The sequence below is a fragment of the Corvus kubaryi genome, unplaced genomic scaffold (assembly GCF_017639235.1).
Source record: "Corvus kubaryi isolate FWS band 111438036 unplaced genomic scaffold, C.kubaryi_AGA036_p1.0 37398, whole genome shotgun sequence".
NCBI classification, from domain to species: domain Eukaryota; kingdom Metazoa; phylum Chordata; class Aves; order Passeriformes; family Corvidae; genus Corvus; species Corvus kubaryi.
Genome location: NW_024581137.1, coordinates 34542188 through 34556435, shown reverse-complemented (window position 1 = coordinate 34556435; position 14248 = coordinate 34542188). Strand labels below are relative to the sequence as shown.

General features: G+C 39.1%; 1 protein-coding gene across 7 annotated transcripts in view; it reads left to right on the top strand.

The window, feature by feature from the left end:
- Positions 1-13507, top strand: part of PPP1R9A (protein phosphatase 1 regulatory subunit 9A) — a 135390-nt gene extending 121883 nt beyond the window's left edge. For 4 of the 7 annotated variants that reach the window (XM_042044147.1, XM_042044150.1, XM_042044146.1 and 1 more), the window contains 5 exons: positions 821-1019; positions 3589-3708; positions 5596-5619; positions 6794-6976; positions 7942-13507. In XM_042044147.1, the coding sequence (XP_041900081.1) occupies positions 821-1019; positions 3589-3708; positions 5596-5619; positions 6794-6976; positions 7942-8154 (739 nt within the window). In that variant the 3' untranslated portion in view covers positions 8155-13507. The remainder of the gene's footprint in view (positions 1-820; positions 1020-3588; positions 3709-5595; positions 5620-6793; positions 6977-7941) is intronic. The other 3 variants (XM_042044149.1, XM_042044151.1, XM_042044152.1) reach the window with 3 other exon arrangements.
- The last annotated feature ends 741 nt before the right edge of the window (positions 13508-14248 follow it).

Sequence of the window (14248 nt, the reverse complement as noted above, 5' to 3'; positions counted from 1 at the left end):
AAGAGCACTGGGATTTTAATGCTCTGAAACAGTAATATATATGTTGATGTAAATAATATGATTCTATGACATATGCATAAATTCTTGGAGGCAGACACTTTGCATAGTTATTTTTAATTTACATACTGTACAAATGACATATTTAGCAAATGAAATTTAGGCATTCTTGGTTTTAATTGTTACCTTTGCCTTGATTACTGCAATCTTTTGTTACTACAAAGAGAGAAGCTGATAAACTCCCATAGGTGTTTCTTTCATTTTTCTATATCAATATTTTTAATACTTGATTAATTTAAAAGCAAGATAATAGTACTTCATGTATATTTAGCTGTTGTAACAAAGGAACATCTCCATAGATGGATACAGATGCATCTGATTCATTCTGCCTATGCTCAAAATCCAAGCCAGATCTTCACTGGGAACCAGGACCCACTTGGGTCAGTGCTGAGTCTAATGATTTAATCATGCTGAGATACCACTGGGGCTCAGAAATGCATGAACACAACATGTGGCTTCTTGACAGGAGCTGGTTCTCATCCCAACAGTGGGAGTGTAGGCATTTTCAGCTGGCATCTGTCTCCATTTTCTGGGTGTATGTTGTCTTAAGAAAGCTTGAGTTAGAAAAAGACTCAAAAGAACATATTTTTTTCTTTTGCTGAAAGAGAGATTTCAGGCATGCCCCTACCAGCTGCATGCCACTCCGTTCTTTAGTCACAGTTACAGGGAATGTCACTCTTTCTACAATTAACTGCCTCTGTGGCATTTTGTTTTCCCTACTTTTATAATCAAATGCATATTCCTGCTCCTTTCTCTTAAACAGGACTGTCAGAGAGATGCTTCAGAAATCAGCAAACACTAAATCTTTAGCAGAGCGATCCTCCTCTCTCCCACACTGTGTACCATTCACATGGTATGGAGAGAGCAGCAAGGGATCCAATTCTTCTAGCAACCTGCCGTCGCCTACCAGCTCAACCGAACCTTCCTCTGAAAATTTAAGCCCAGCTAAAAAAGGGTCAAAGGTAGAAAATACTACCTTATTCCCACTGTGTTGAGTAGCATAATTGGCTTTGTGATTCTGGAAAAAAGAATGGGCCAATATGTGACTACTACAATAAACAGTGCATGGTGTTCATTGTACAGTAACAGCTCATCCAAACAGAACATCTCTGTCATTGTACCATTCCCTGTTCTACCTTTTTTACTCTGTCTTAATGTACATTATTTCAGTAAACTAACTGTGGTGTGCTGTACCGTAACAAAAGCAAGTGGTTCCAGTGGAAATTAGCATTTGGATCCACTGAACAAATGCTAGATTTGTGTATTCAGTTATAGCTATTTTCTTCATTCTTCAGGACTGGTAGTGGGAATACCCATGTTCAAATGAATTGTTTGCAAGTGAAGAAATGCTGTATGCTGTCAGTCATCTGCCTTTTTTCCCCCAGTAATGAAATCTGTTTGTCATGCATGCTGGATGTTGGATTTAATTCTCTGTATGAAGATGCTTGAACTGTAAATATGAACTATTGCAATTTAATACATCTGTGTGATTCCTTTCTATGTGCATGAATGTTTCAGCATGATAACTCCTTAAATAACCCTTAGTTATATACTTGGTAATATACTTAGCTTTTTCATGTTTATTTTCACTTCTGGAAAATATTTCTTTGCCTGTAACTTCTTATGACTTACAGCAGTTGATTTTTTTATATTGGTCTTGTAAAAAGAAGCAGATATGGTTCTCAACTTTGTACAGGAATATGAATCAGAAATCTAATTTCTCTGTCTTCTACCACCAAATGCATGTTCATAATAGCAATTTCCACAGGCATTTCTTACTTTTTTGATGCCAAAAACTGGTGATTACTTCTGCTGTGCACTAAGCTATGCAAGGTCATCTCTGTTCTTGTGTTACCTGGCAGGGAGAGCAACACAAGGCCTACAGCAGTCTGAATCAGATTGATAGAGAAGACCACCAAGGAAATCTCTGAAGATTGAAGAGCAATTATTTGCTTACCTCTTCTCTTTTGGGGAAAAAAATTTTTTTTGACCCATAAATCCTATTTGTGTATTTAAAAAAACATTGTTTAAAAATAGTTTTCAAATGGGAGAAAAAGCACACCCTTTTAGACAGTATTAGATTGAGGTTGTGGGGACTATCCTAATTATTACCAGGCCTTGGCTATCTTGTGTTTTTCCTATAGAAAACTAAATTCTAAAAGATTATATTCATTGTAAAGCTGAAGCTTGCACAAAATAGAGGTGAAAGAAAAATCAGAGTACTTAAAAAAGAAAAACATGTTCTTCACACAACAGGAGGTAAACCTGTTGAACTCCTGGCCTACGAATGCTGTGTGGGCTAAGGAAGCAGCTAAGGAAGCTGCTCAGATTTTCTTCTTCTCTATAAAGAGCTGGGAAAAACAGAACAGGAATTCTAAACGTAGGTGAAAGAAAAATGATCACAAAAATATTTTAATGTTCTCTGTAAAGTTTGCAGGCTCTTAAATTAAGAGTTTCTATACTGGTATTCAGGCTTTCAAAGCACAGCATGATACCAATATTTAGCTGGATTTCTGGCAAAAGTAAGAGGACCAACACTTGATATTTTTGGAAGTCTTCATGTTTTCAGGAAAGATAGGACAAGTATCTTGAGGGGAAGATAGAAGGATACCTTATTTAGTGTTGTTTTTATTGTTTCACTTTCTAAAGTGAATGTCAAAGATTAATTGGATTTAATATTCATTTAGATGTTAGAGTATAGAGTAGAGGACTCTGTATTGTCAAGTGTATATTCAAGTTAAATGGAATATCATGGTGTCCTTAATCTTCTATATATTTTGTTTTTTTCATTTTTCTCCCTCTAGTGTGAAATATTTTTGTCTTATTCTGATGGTAATTTTGTTGTATTCCTGAAAAATATGTGCCTGCTTTTGCTATTATTTGCCGTAAGATGTGATGTCTCTCATTGCATTGCTAAGAAAAAACAGGGTTTGTTTTATGGTTATTAGTTCAGTAAATAACATTCAATATCCAAAGATACTTTTTGCTTTCAATTTCAGTTTTTTTCTAAAGGCATAGGCAAATAGGGAGGATCCTTTCACTTTTCAAGGAGATTATTTGGGACTCAGAAGTGGATTCACAGGATATTCTCCTTGCTCTTTCAATAGGAGTTTTCACTTCTCTCTGTTCATTAATTCTCTGTGCTATTCTTTGTGCTACTGCCTGTGCTACCCTTCTCCTAAGTGTTTGGAGGACAGTAAATGCTAGTGATTAACCTGCAGAAGCAGTAATTTAGCTCCAGGATGAGAGCCAGCATCTTAAGCATCTGGAAATTGCTTTTAGACACCTTTGTTATTCGTTGAGGCATTAAGCTGGCAAAGGTGTCTCATGAAGTACAGAGTGGTAAAAAATACTGTGCATTCTATAAATAGTAACAGTACAAAACATTAGGCTTCCTCATGTGTATTGTGATTGGCTTGGTCAGTGATTGAAATCACTCCTGAGCTGTGCCAACCTGGAAGACAGCAAATTTCCCTTTTAGATGCACCTAAGCAATAATTTATTCATTCTTACTCCTCTTTTTCTCCACAGAATTTCACATTCAATGATGATTTCAGTCCCAGCAGCACAAGCTCAGCTGATTTGAGTGGTTTAGGAGCAGAACCTAAAACACCAGGCTTCTCGCACTCCTTAGCACTGTCATCAGATGAGGTATGCTGATGAAATTGTTTAATTTGGGAAATAGTTGTTTACTTCTTCCTGTGGCATCTCACTTGATTACTCAAATAATAAAGGAAAGGTTTTAGGCAGTAGGATTGGAGAAGAAAATTAATCTTGGTTTCTAAATTAAGATTTTTCTTGTTCATATAATAATGACTTAAAATATTTGCCTGTGGTACTATTGTAGGGAAGTGGAATGCAGTTGGTGTCCTAAGAGATGCTGTATCCTCACACGTGCTAATAAATTTTTTCTAAATATGTACATATGGACATAGATATAGATATAGATATACATATACATATAGATATACATATACATATACTAAACCAGGCCTGAGACAGTTTTGATATACCAAACATACAGTACAGTTTGGTAAATATAGTTGAGATGTAGGGCCCCTTTGCCTACACCAGTTTTTACCAGAATGACCTGTACTTGCAGTAATTGTGTGTTACTGTACCTGAATGTACGTGTATTGATTATAATGTGTATGTCTTAATCCACTTCACATTCTTTGTGCTTGCTTTGCACAGTGGATTTGAAGTCAATTACTTAAACCAGAGTTTTTTCCAACAATGATAAAGTAAAAAGGCATTCCTAACCCTGTAAACTGGTGATATATTTGAGCTGAATATGATGTATTGAAAGTAGTCTTCTCAAGATACTAGTTTTGTGACTTAGTTATGGGTGAGGTTGCACAATTTGACAGTAGCTGGCAGCACATCCTGTGGAGTCAGGAAATCTGTGCATTTGTTCTTTTACAAACACTCCACAAGAACTTCATATTTTTCATGTGAGATTTGAGCCAAGTTGTTTTTACTAGAGAGGAGGAACTTGAAGTATCTGTATCTTCCATACCTTTTTTGTTGTTGTTGTTTTAATGATAGGTAGGTTTTGTATTACTGCCTGCATGGTTTACTTGGGTTTAAAGAATGAGAGCTGTTCTGTGCAACTCTATTTGCCAAACTGCGTCTACAAACCCAACCATTCTTACTGCAGGTAATTAAGGGCAAAAATTTATAACAAAAGGAGACTGCAGACAGGTCTGCATATGCCATGAATTACTGAAAACAGCAAAGTCATCATTTGCACTTTATTTAGTGTTAGTGCTGTCTTGATAATGCATTTCATTCACTTACCATGTTTAATTCCCTTTATATTATGTATTTGATTGTGGCAATGTCCTGTTCCGAGTGGTATTGAATTAAAAGCTTGAAAATGCTTTCATTTTGCATGTTCAGCTCTCTACTTTATCACTTCTACAGTACCAAGCCTGAGCAGGTCCATAAAAATGAATGTGTTTTCTCCATCCTCTGCTGTGTGCCAAATTGGTGCCTCTGGATGAGGCAGCATGTTCAGTAAGAGCTGCCCTGGAAACCTCCCCAGCCACCCTGGGCGGGGAGGAGGCCGGAGCTGCTCCTCGACCTTCCACAGCACATTGTTGTGAGCGCTCCTCCGCTCTGGCTTCCCTGGAAGCTCTGTCAGCATTTAAAGAAGATGAAAAAATGAAAGGCTGGGGAGGGAGCCCAGTTCTTGCAGTCAGTTCTCCTCTAATTAAGGAGCTTTTGCTCTTGGAAATTGGAGCCATCAGAGAGGTTCCCACCGGTTCTCGGCTGTCAAGATCAGGAACTCTAGAGGGGTTTCACTGATGCAGTGTCAGGTTTAGCTGCCAAATCATGTGTCTGCTGAGCTTTCAACATAACCTCTTTGCTTCTGGAAATACTTCTTTTTAAAGAAATCTTGTTGGTTTTGAGTAGCCATATCTGTTTGCAAATCTTGGTGCTGCCGTTGCCTGAACTTTTACATGCTGTTACATGTTTGGTATTTTGTTTCTATAATGCTTTTCTTTCCCATTTCTTTGTTGCTCCCTCACTCAGAGCCTGGATATGATTGATGATGAGGTGAGATACTAGCGTGCTGTTGTGGTGAATCGCGTGACCATCGCGTGGCGACGTGCTGTCTCTTTTGCAGAGTCACATTTCTTGTCTTGTGGTGTTGTGTGGCAAACCCCCTTGTTGGCACAGAACACGCAGTTGTCACTGGCTCCTCTTTCCTTGTCTTCAGTTGCCCTCTCCTTGTTGCTGAGAGTTTTCAAGGCCACAGCAAACTGCAGTTTCTGTGGTATGCTGGAAGCAGGAGGAGGGTCAGTGTCAAAGCAAATCTACTGGACCAGGCATCAGCTGTGCTGAGCTCCTGCTGGCAATAGGAGAAGAAAAAGATAGTGTCCAGCCCTGACAACTGGACAGCCAGAAGCTGAGAGAGCTCCCAGCATCATCTAACCTAGTGTAAAGCTGCTCTAACAGCAGACAGCTGCTGCAGCCTGTAGCAGCTGCTTTGCTGACCACAGCCAGGACAGAATAGCTTTTGTTTCAGGCCCCGCTGGCATATCCGTGGGTGGAAGAAAGTGGCAGAGCGGGGACATGGGTCGGCTCCAGCAGTTGATGCCACACTTGCCCTTTTTGGTGCTGTTTTTGCTCTCACCCAAAGCAGCACAACATGATGAGAGCAGGGCCAGGGCTGTGGGCTCACTGTGGGTTCCGTACCACTCCTCTGTGTCATCTCCTAAGTCTTCTTCCATAGACGGTATCAGTCCACTGGCTGTTTGATATCACTTTGAACTCTAGAGCAGTTTTCTGAGGGTTTTCCTTTCCCCTGATTTTTTTTTTTATTAGCTTAAACAAATAATTAAGATCTGTGAATGAGCCCAGGAAGTGGAATGCTCAATTCATTGCATCCTTCAGGAACGTGCTAATTTAAAAAAAAAATCTTGTGAGGGAATGGGAGCATACATGGTTTAATTGTGCCACCTGGTCATTTCAGTCCCTGCTTGGGTTAAAAGGAATGCCAGTTCCTTTTCCTTCTATGATTCTACAGATGAAAGATTTTTTGGGTACCTTGTACTCATTCTTAGGTGCCTGGTTAGATAGGAATGTAATACAGCAGTGTGGAATTGTTATTATTGTAGTGCAAAGATAGTCCAGATATCTGTGCTCTGATGGTGGCGGTTTGTGCAGAAAAATGTTGCTACTCATCTGTGTTACCCTTTAATAATAATGTAGCATATTTTTGTCACAGATCCTTGATGATGGACAGTCTCCTAAGCACAGTCAGTGTCAGAGTCGTGCTGTTCACGAGTGGAGTGTGCAGCAGGTTTCCCACTGGCTGATGAGCCTGAACCTTGAACAGTATGTTTCGGAATTCAGTGCCCAGAACATTAATGGGGAGCATCTCCTTCAGCTGGATGGAAGTAAGCTCAAGGTAATTAACTGGATGGGCTTCAAGATTAACCATAGTATTTTTTGTCACTTCACATCATCTCAAAGGCAGTAAGAGTTCATCCAGAAAGCAGTGAATCCTTGTGCATGCAGTCGTGATAGACTAGAGTAATAAACAGAAAGTAAAAAGCCACAGCAACACTTTAAGAAAATCCCATATGCACTTGGATTCAGAAGCTTCAGAAATGCAAGGCATTTGCTTTGTGAAAATTCTTGGTGTATATAATGTACCCATATTTGCATGTGCAAATCATATAGCAGTGTGTGAAAGTGGCATTTGCATGCACATATTTCTCATCCAACTCTGTTTTGTGATAGGGTGATTCTGAGAAGACAGTAGATAGACATGTATCAAAAGTAGCAAGGGAATAATGGATTAGTGGGATACAGGAGGCTTAAGCTGATAACAGTTGAACTACGTTAGAACTAAATACAGTTTTGATGTATAAAGTATGCATTGTTTCTTGTAGTAAAAATCTGAGCCTACTTCAGTCAAAAATAATTACAGGAAGGAGTTGTAGGAAGCTCAGTAGATCTGAAAGTCCGAGTTCGGTGTTTCCCTTTCAAAATTTTTTTTATGGCACTTCACTAACTATAAGGGTCTTAGAAGACTGCAAGTGAACTTTTGACTAAGGCGTAGCACTGAGAATTTGGAAGTCTTGTTCTATGTGCACTTAGATGATTTCAATAGAATAGTTTATTTGCCTTATTTGATCAATGAAATCAACACTGGTGGGTGGTGGCAATGAGGTCTCATTCTTTAATATTCTAGAAGTGGAAAGCATGAAGTGAAGTACTTGCACATCAGTAATATATCGCAGTCTGTGTCAGATTTACTTGGTTGTTACAGTCTTCTATCTAAGAAGAATTAATTTCTAGAATATGAAAACAAAACGTGATAGATTAAACCGTAAGAAATACTTTTAAATTTTGTTTTCCCCACCTCAGGCTCTTGGTATGACATCTTCCCAGGACAGAGGAATCATTAAAAGAAAGCTAAAGGAAATGAAAGCATCCTTGGAGAAGGCTCGCAAAGCTCAAGAGAAAATGGAAAAGCAAAGGGAAAAGCTTCGAAAGAAGGAACAAGAGCAGCTGCAGAGGAGATCAAAGAAAACAGACAAGTGTTCGTCAGATGCAACAGAGGGCACTAATGAGCAGTGATAAGCAGAAGTGCTGCTGTGTTTGGAAAGTGGAGGCATGTCAAGGGAAGAGAAACTCACATCCACTCTGATGCCCCTTCAGCTTTCTTGTGTTCATCACCCAAGACTGTGTACAGAGAGACAGGGCTGTACATAGAATGACTAGGGAAATTTATATTATGTAGTTTTCTTTCCTGCATATCCAGTTCACGCTCGTTGCTGTTGCCATGTGAAACAATCCCAGCCCCTCGGTTTGTTCTGTTCTTGTTGACAGCTAACAGATTTCATTTTTGTGTGGTGGTGTTTCCTTCCAAACTACTCTTCTCTATTGAGCTCTGTGTGTTTGGTCACTTCAGTAACCAGCATGATGCCGAGGAGCATGTCCACTGCTTCACCTCTTCTGAATAGGATGGCCAGTCATTATGATTGGGGAACATTTCTTCAGCTGGGTAAAAGGAGTTGTGCTCTAACTGATAAGATTTGACTTAACTTTCTAACTGGAAGTTCAGCTTCTTTACAGTGTTTGGATACTCAGTTCAATCTGCTGGAGTAAGTTTCATCTTGCATCAGTACCTTTAAGCAACGCTTCTCTGAAAACTGTTCAGTGACTTCTGATACACTGGAGATAAAGACAGGAGAGTCAATATTCCCCCTCGGTAAACGACAGGAGGGAAAACTCTTTCTGTTAACTGTACAATAGTTAATCCAGGAAGGAGGCAAAGCCTTAAATGGTTATGTGGGTTTACACAGAAATCTGAGGATAACATTTATCCTTTAGATATCCGAGCAAGGATGAATTTCTAACTAGAGCACAGCATATAAGTCTGTATAAATTTTATTGTGCTCCCAGTGTGTAGGCAACTTTCTTATAGCACAGTCTTCTTTGTTTTTCATGTGTTTCATACAGGAAACTGGGTTTGTTTCAAGTTGTTTTTTCCCAGGAAAAACACCACATCTTCAAATTCATTCTCCAGTCAGTAAGCATTGGGAGAATAAGCTTTGTGCTGTGCTATTATGAAGCTGGTATTGAAAACAATTTGCGAACTTGAGTCTGCTGTAGATTTTCAGTTTTTACAGAAGTGCACTTTAAGAAGTGGAAGATGAGTGATTCTGGTTAAATTCAGTACATTGCTAGTAAGGTCAATGCTTCCATGGAGGTGGTGGTTACTAAATCCAAAGTTCCCACGTTATAACTGTTTTGATTGATATATTTTAAGAATGTCCAACCAAAACCTGAATTTTTGGGCTTTGGCTGTAGAATGTTTTGATGGCTTAGCAGTGGTCATACTTCAGGGATTTCTGGGGTGTTTGAGGCCACAGATGAAGCCTGCTGTGTAGTTTTGACTGTGACAGAAGCAGTGTATGATTTTACTGCCTCAACAGCAGTATTGAACTATGCAGTATTGCTTCAAAAGCATGGACAGACAACAGGCAGATCTCCACAATGAGGAGCTGCAGGCACAAGCTGACTGCTCTACAGTCAAAGCTAACTGGGCATGGTTGAGAAACATCACTTCCCATTCATGCAGCCTGGAAGTGGCAGTCTTCATCTGGTTGTGCAAGCCGAGATATTGTTTAAGATGGTGATGCAAAGTTAGAATCTTGAACTTAAAAATGCGCCAGCCCAAAATTGAATATTCCTCTGAAGAAAATGCATGTTTTAGTTTGACTTGGCTTCTCTTCTGCTCTGTACTTTATGGCATTCAGATTTGTGTCTGCAAAGTTCTCTGAAGCTCAGATTTGAAACACTTAGGGTGCACTGTTAATAGTTACATTTCTTTTGATCCTAATAATTTCTTTGACGTGTAAAATGGTCTGTAAACCGAGAGAGCCTAGTTCATTCAAAATTAATACACAACAGATCTACTTAGCATTAGCTTCATTTTTCTTCCAAATCCAATTTCTACAAGTTTTTGATGTATATTTTATTCAGATCTAAAATTGAAATTGCCATGAAAGATACTTGCTGATATTTCTAAAGGCTTGTGATACTTTTCTTGAGATAAACCACGAGCAGCAAAATACACCTGCTAACAAAAATTACACATTGCAGTAAATCCTTCTGTGTTCATTCATAGGAGAAAAATTTTACAGATGTTTAACAGCCTCATAAAACTAGCATTCTTAGAGTAAGAGAAGTTACCTGGAAGAAACTGGAAGTTTAATATTTTAGATAAAATGTTGATAAGTGCATTAGATAACAATTTTCTTTTTAAATTATGTTTACATTGTAGTAATGTTTAAGTGGTTGTATATAATAATCTAAGGGGGTGCCCCTGTTTTATGTTCTTTTGTTATTTAGAAACCTGAGCAGATTGCTTGGCATTATACATTGAGTTTTCATTCTTGCTTCTTAGAATGGTTTCTAGTTAATCTCTTTGTAAATCATGTTCTTACTCTACAGAATAACTAATTCAACTTAAGTCCTTTAAGTATTCAGGGGACTTTTACTGCTTTGTGATAATGTTATTTTGTTATTCTCAGACTAAAAACATCAACAAAAACCTAACTTAAAAAAAACTAGTGGCTCGCATTTAAAATAAAACCATTAAAATGCATTTTGATCAATATGTGAAAACTAAGGAAATGGAACGATGTCAAGAGTTTTGCTCTTCTTTCTGTGATAAAAGATTTATGTGATCCCTTTTAGTAAATATGGCAACTCAATCTTGGGAAGTGCAGAAATGTCACCAGATAACAGACATGAAGCACAGTTTGAAACTTTCCTTGCTGTTCTATAGGATCTTTAAAGTTGTGTTGCATTTTTTCCCCTTGTTATTATGACTTACAAGAAACAAAAGATGGATGTCTCATCATTCTTAACTTAAACTTCCTGTAAACCAATGCTAAGTCAGACTAATGTAAGGCCTAATGTAACAAGAAGAAACAAATTTCATGTGCTAAATGACTGGACAGCCTTTCTCACAGTTTGGCTCACCTGCAGGTGTAATGTCGCCTACGTTGTGTATTTATTTGTGGAGCTAAAGCTGTTTTTATTAGGCTGACTTGGCTGGCCACCATTGAACTGCTGTGCTAGCAGCGTGGTGTTTCCACACCTGTGCTTGTGTCATCGTTACAGCTAGGTGGCTGCAGCAGGCTGGCCCAAGTTATTTTCTCCCTGGTTGTTAGGATGGTAGGCCAGATCTGTAAACTCTAGTTCTGCTCATTGCTGCAGTATTGCAAGCTGTGAATATATAGAGCCCCTAAAAAGCTGAAGAAAGGAGAGTTAGCAAGAAGTGGAAGTCTGAAAAGTCTCAAAAATAGAAAATGAAATATACGACACTGCAGATTACTTTAGTCCTACAAACCCATGTGTTTATACTGAGATTGTGAGGAGAGTGGTGGCTCCTCGTTCTGTACAAATCAGCCAGACATGCTGACATCAATCGCTTCCAGCTTGTGTCTTCCCATGTCTTCACGGGTGGGTTGCTGCACCCATGAAACTTCCTGTTTAAACTCCCCATTGGGTTTCAGTCTGCCCAAGGAGACCAGGGCCAGGGGGTGAGGAAAGAGCTGCACCCCTTCACTGCAAAGCACAGAGTTGCCCACTGTCTGCATTTCACCTGCCACCCTAAGCAGGTCTGGTGGGGGTTGCTGTGAGTGGAGCCTGTTCAATATCATGAGTTAGAATTACACAGTGGAACAGAAGCCAGTTATAAAAAGCTGAATGGAGTTAGATGTTTGTATTTCAGTGTATACAAGTACTTTTGTATTTTTTCAACTTCTTAAAATTTTTTTGCAATGGCATCTGTTTTGCAGTGACTGAAGTCTGCTGCAGGGATACCACAAGAATTGAGCTTTTACTAGAATTACTGAGCACCTTTCCTCTAAAACTTGCCAGCCCTCAGCTCTCACTGACATTCAGAGGTGCTTGACACTTGAGATCAGGGTTCCTCATACTTTATTGCTTCCATCAAAGCCTCCTGTCCTCCTGAGCTTCTATACCTTCACCTCCTGGCTCATGGATTGGTAAGAGGTGGGCAGTGTCACTTTTGAGAATGAATTGTGTTCCACTCTTGCACATAGTGCAGAATACTGTTCTACAGTAGTACGGAAGAGGATCATCGTTTAGTTGGGTGTCAGTATTCTAGCAGGAAAACACATTTTTCTGTGTTTTTAACCCCAACTTTGATTTTTTTTGAGTGCTTTCAGCATTTTGTTTCTGAGCAGGATGACAGGTGAAATCCAAGGAGACGTGCCCACTCACCAGAGTGGAGTGTGGGTCATCTGTAGATGGCACAGTCCTTTTTGTTAACCTTCCCTGTGGATTATACTGGACTTTTTCCTGTACCTGTGAAAGTGATTTTTCAAAGCTGTTATATCTTAGTCATGACATTGAACCCTCCAACCCCTCAATATAAAATGAGCTTTCTGTTACTAACCAGCTGTACCAACTGGTGCTTTTGCTATTAGCATTAGGTAATGATTTAGAAAATGCACATCTTACAGGAAGGTTTGGTGGTAGTGCCTTGGGCTGCCTGTTTCTTTAGGAAGTGTGGACTGTGTTAAGAACAAGCTGTGGGGTTTGTGAAACCTGCTAAGTCTTCTTCCAGAGAGGTGAGGAGGGCTCACAGCTCACGAGATCAGATCCAGCCCATGTAACCCAGGAGCCCGGGGCTCCTGCTGGGTTTCCAGTGGGAGCTTTGCCACTGCCACTGGTGGAAGTGGACTTGGGCCCTGTGCGGAAGTGTCTGAAGGAAGGGGGGATCCTCAGGGCACCAGATGGAAGGAGTAACCAGCCCACTTGGAAATGAAGAGTGCACAGTGAACATCTTCTGACTCTGTGCTTTCCCATACACATTCACTGAACAACTGCTTTCGTATTTCCCAGTCACATTGCGACGGTATCTCACTGGTCACTGACAAGTGTTCCACATATTGCTAGAAGACCAGGCAGCTAAAAGACTAAAATGCACTGTGCTTACTGTAAAAATTGGCTTCTTACATTGTTTCTTTTTATATGGTTAAAGAGATAGTTGTGCTTCAGATTTTTTCCTTTTTCTGTTCATTTTTTAAAGAGGTCAAATGTATATGAAGTGCATGTTATCCTGAACTTTTTGTTTGTACATCTTGGTGTCTGATCACCTGCATGAAGGACACAGTAGTGCCATGTCTGAGCTTGTTCTCTTGTGCTTGGTTGATATGAACTTCTCTAGATTGTTGAGTTTTCCCCAAGATAACTTTGTTTAATATTTAGTTATTGGGAGACATCAAAAGAAAACATCATGGTGGCCCTTTGTTTTCTTACAGTTGAAATATAAACAACAAAGCCTCGTGGTTTAAAGTTAATTTGTTAGTGTAAATAAATTTCTTGCCAATGAGTATTATTGTTGTTAGACAACGAATGCAATAAAATGAGAAATCCTGAATCTTTATTAGAATTTGTAATGAGTCCTCACTTTTCTGCCCTTTTGTTGGTCATTCCAGAAGAAATAATAAATAGTGAGGATGACCGGACAGCTGCATGGGTCAGGCTAGGGGGTAAGGGGGATATGTACCTTGCCCTGGTTGTTCTATGCTTCCTTCTGCTCAGCCAAAGATTATTTTATTCCTGGCTCTTGGCCAAATTGGTGTGATTCACAAACCTCCAAGTGGGTCTCATTTACACTCTGTAATTATGTGGAAAGAAGTAAAAAAAATATATATTAAGGAAAAGAATGGTCTTTTTTCTTCATATGCAGATGAAATGTAGCATGCAGTCTTTTGCTGCATGTTGATGTAAAAGTAGGCTACTTTCACGTTCATCCTGGTTAATGTTTGTGTGTTTAAAAGATCTGGATTGGTTTTGTTATATAAAAACATCTTATGCTCAAGTGTAGGTTAGTTATAATGGGCATTTTATACATCCAAAGTACAGCAGTTATTTTACTAAACATGTTTAATATGTCTTTTATTTATTTGATTTTAGTAAAGCATTAAGTTAGGGAAAATCAAAGGGCACAGACTGTCCAATTTGTGTAGTTATTTCAGTGGATTTACATCTGGCAGAATCTAGGCCAAACACTCTGCACTTAATCTGTCTAACCCAGTTTGTGTTTCCCATTGACTGAATCATAAATCTTACCTTCCACTAATACAGCCACCACCTGCAAGAAGCTAAAAGGAATTCTCAATTC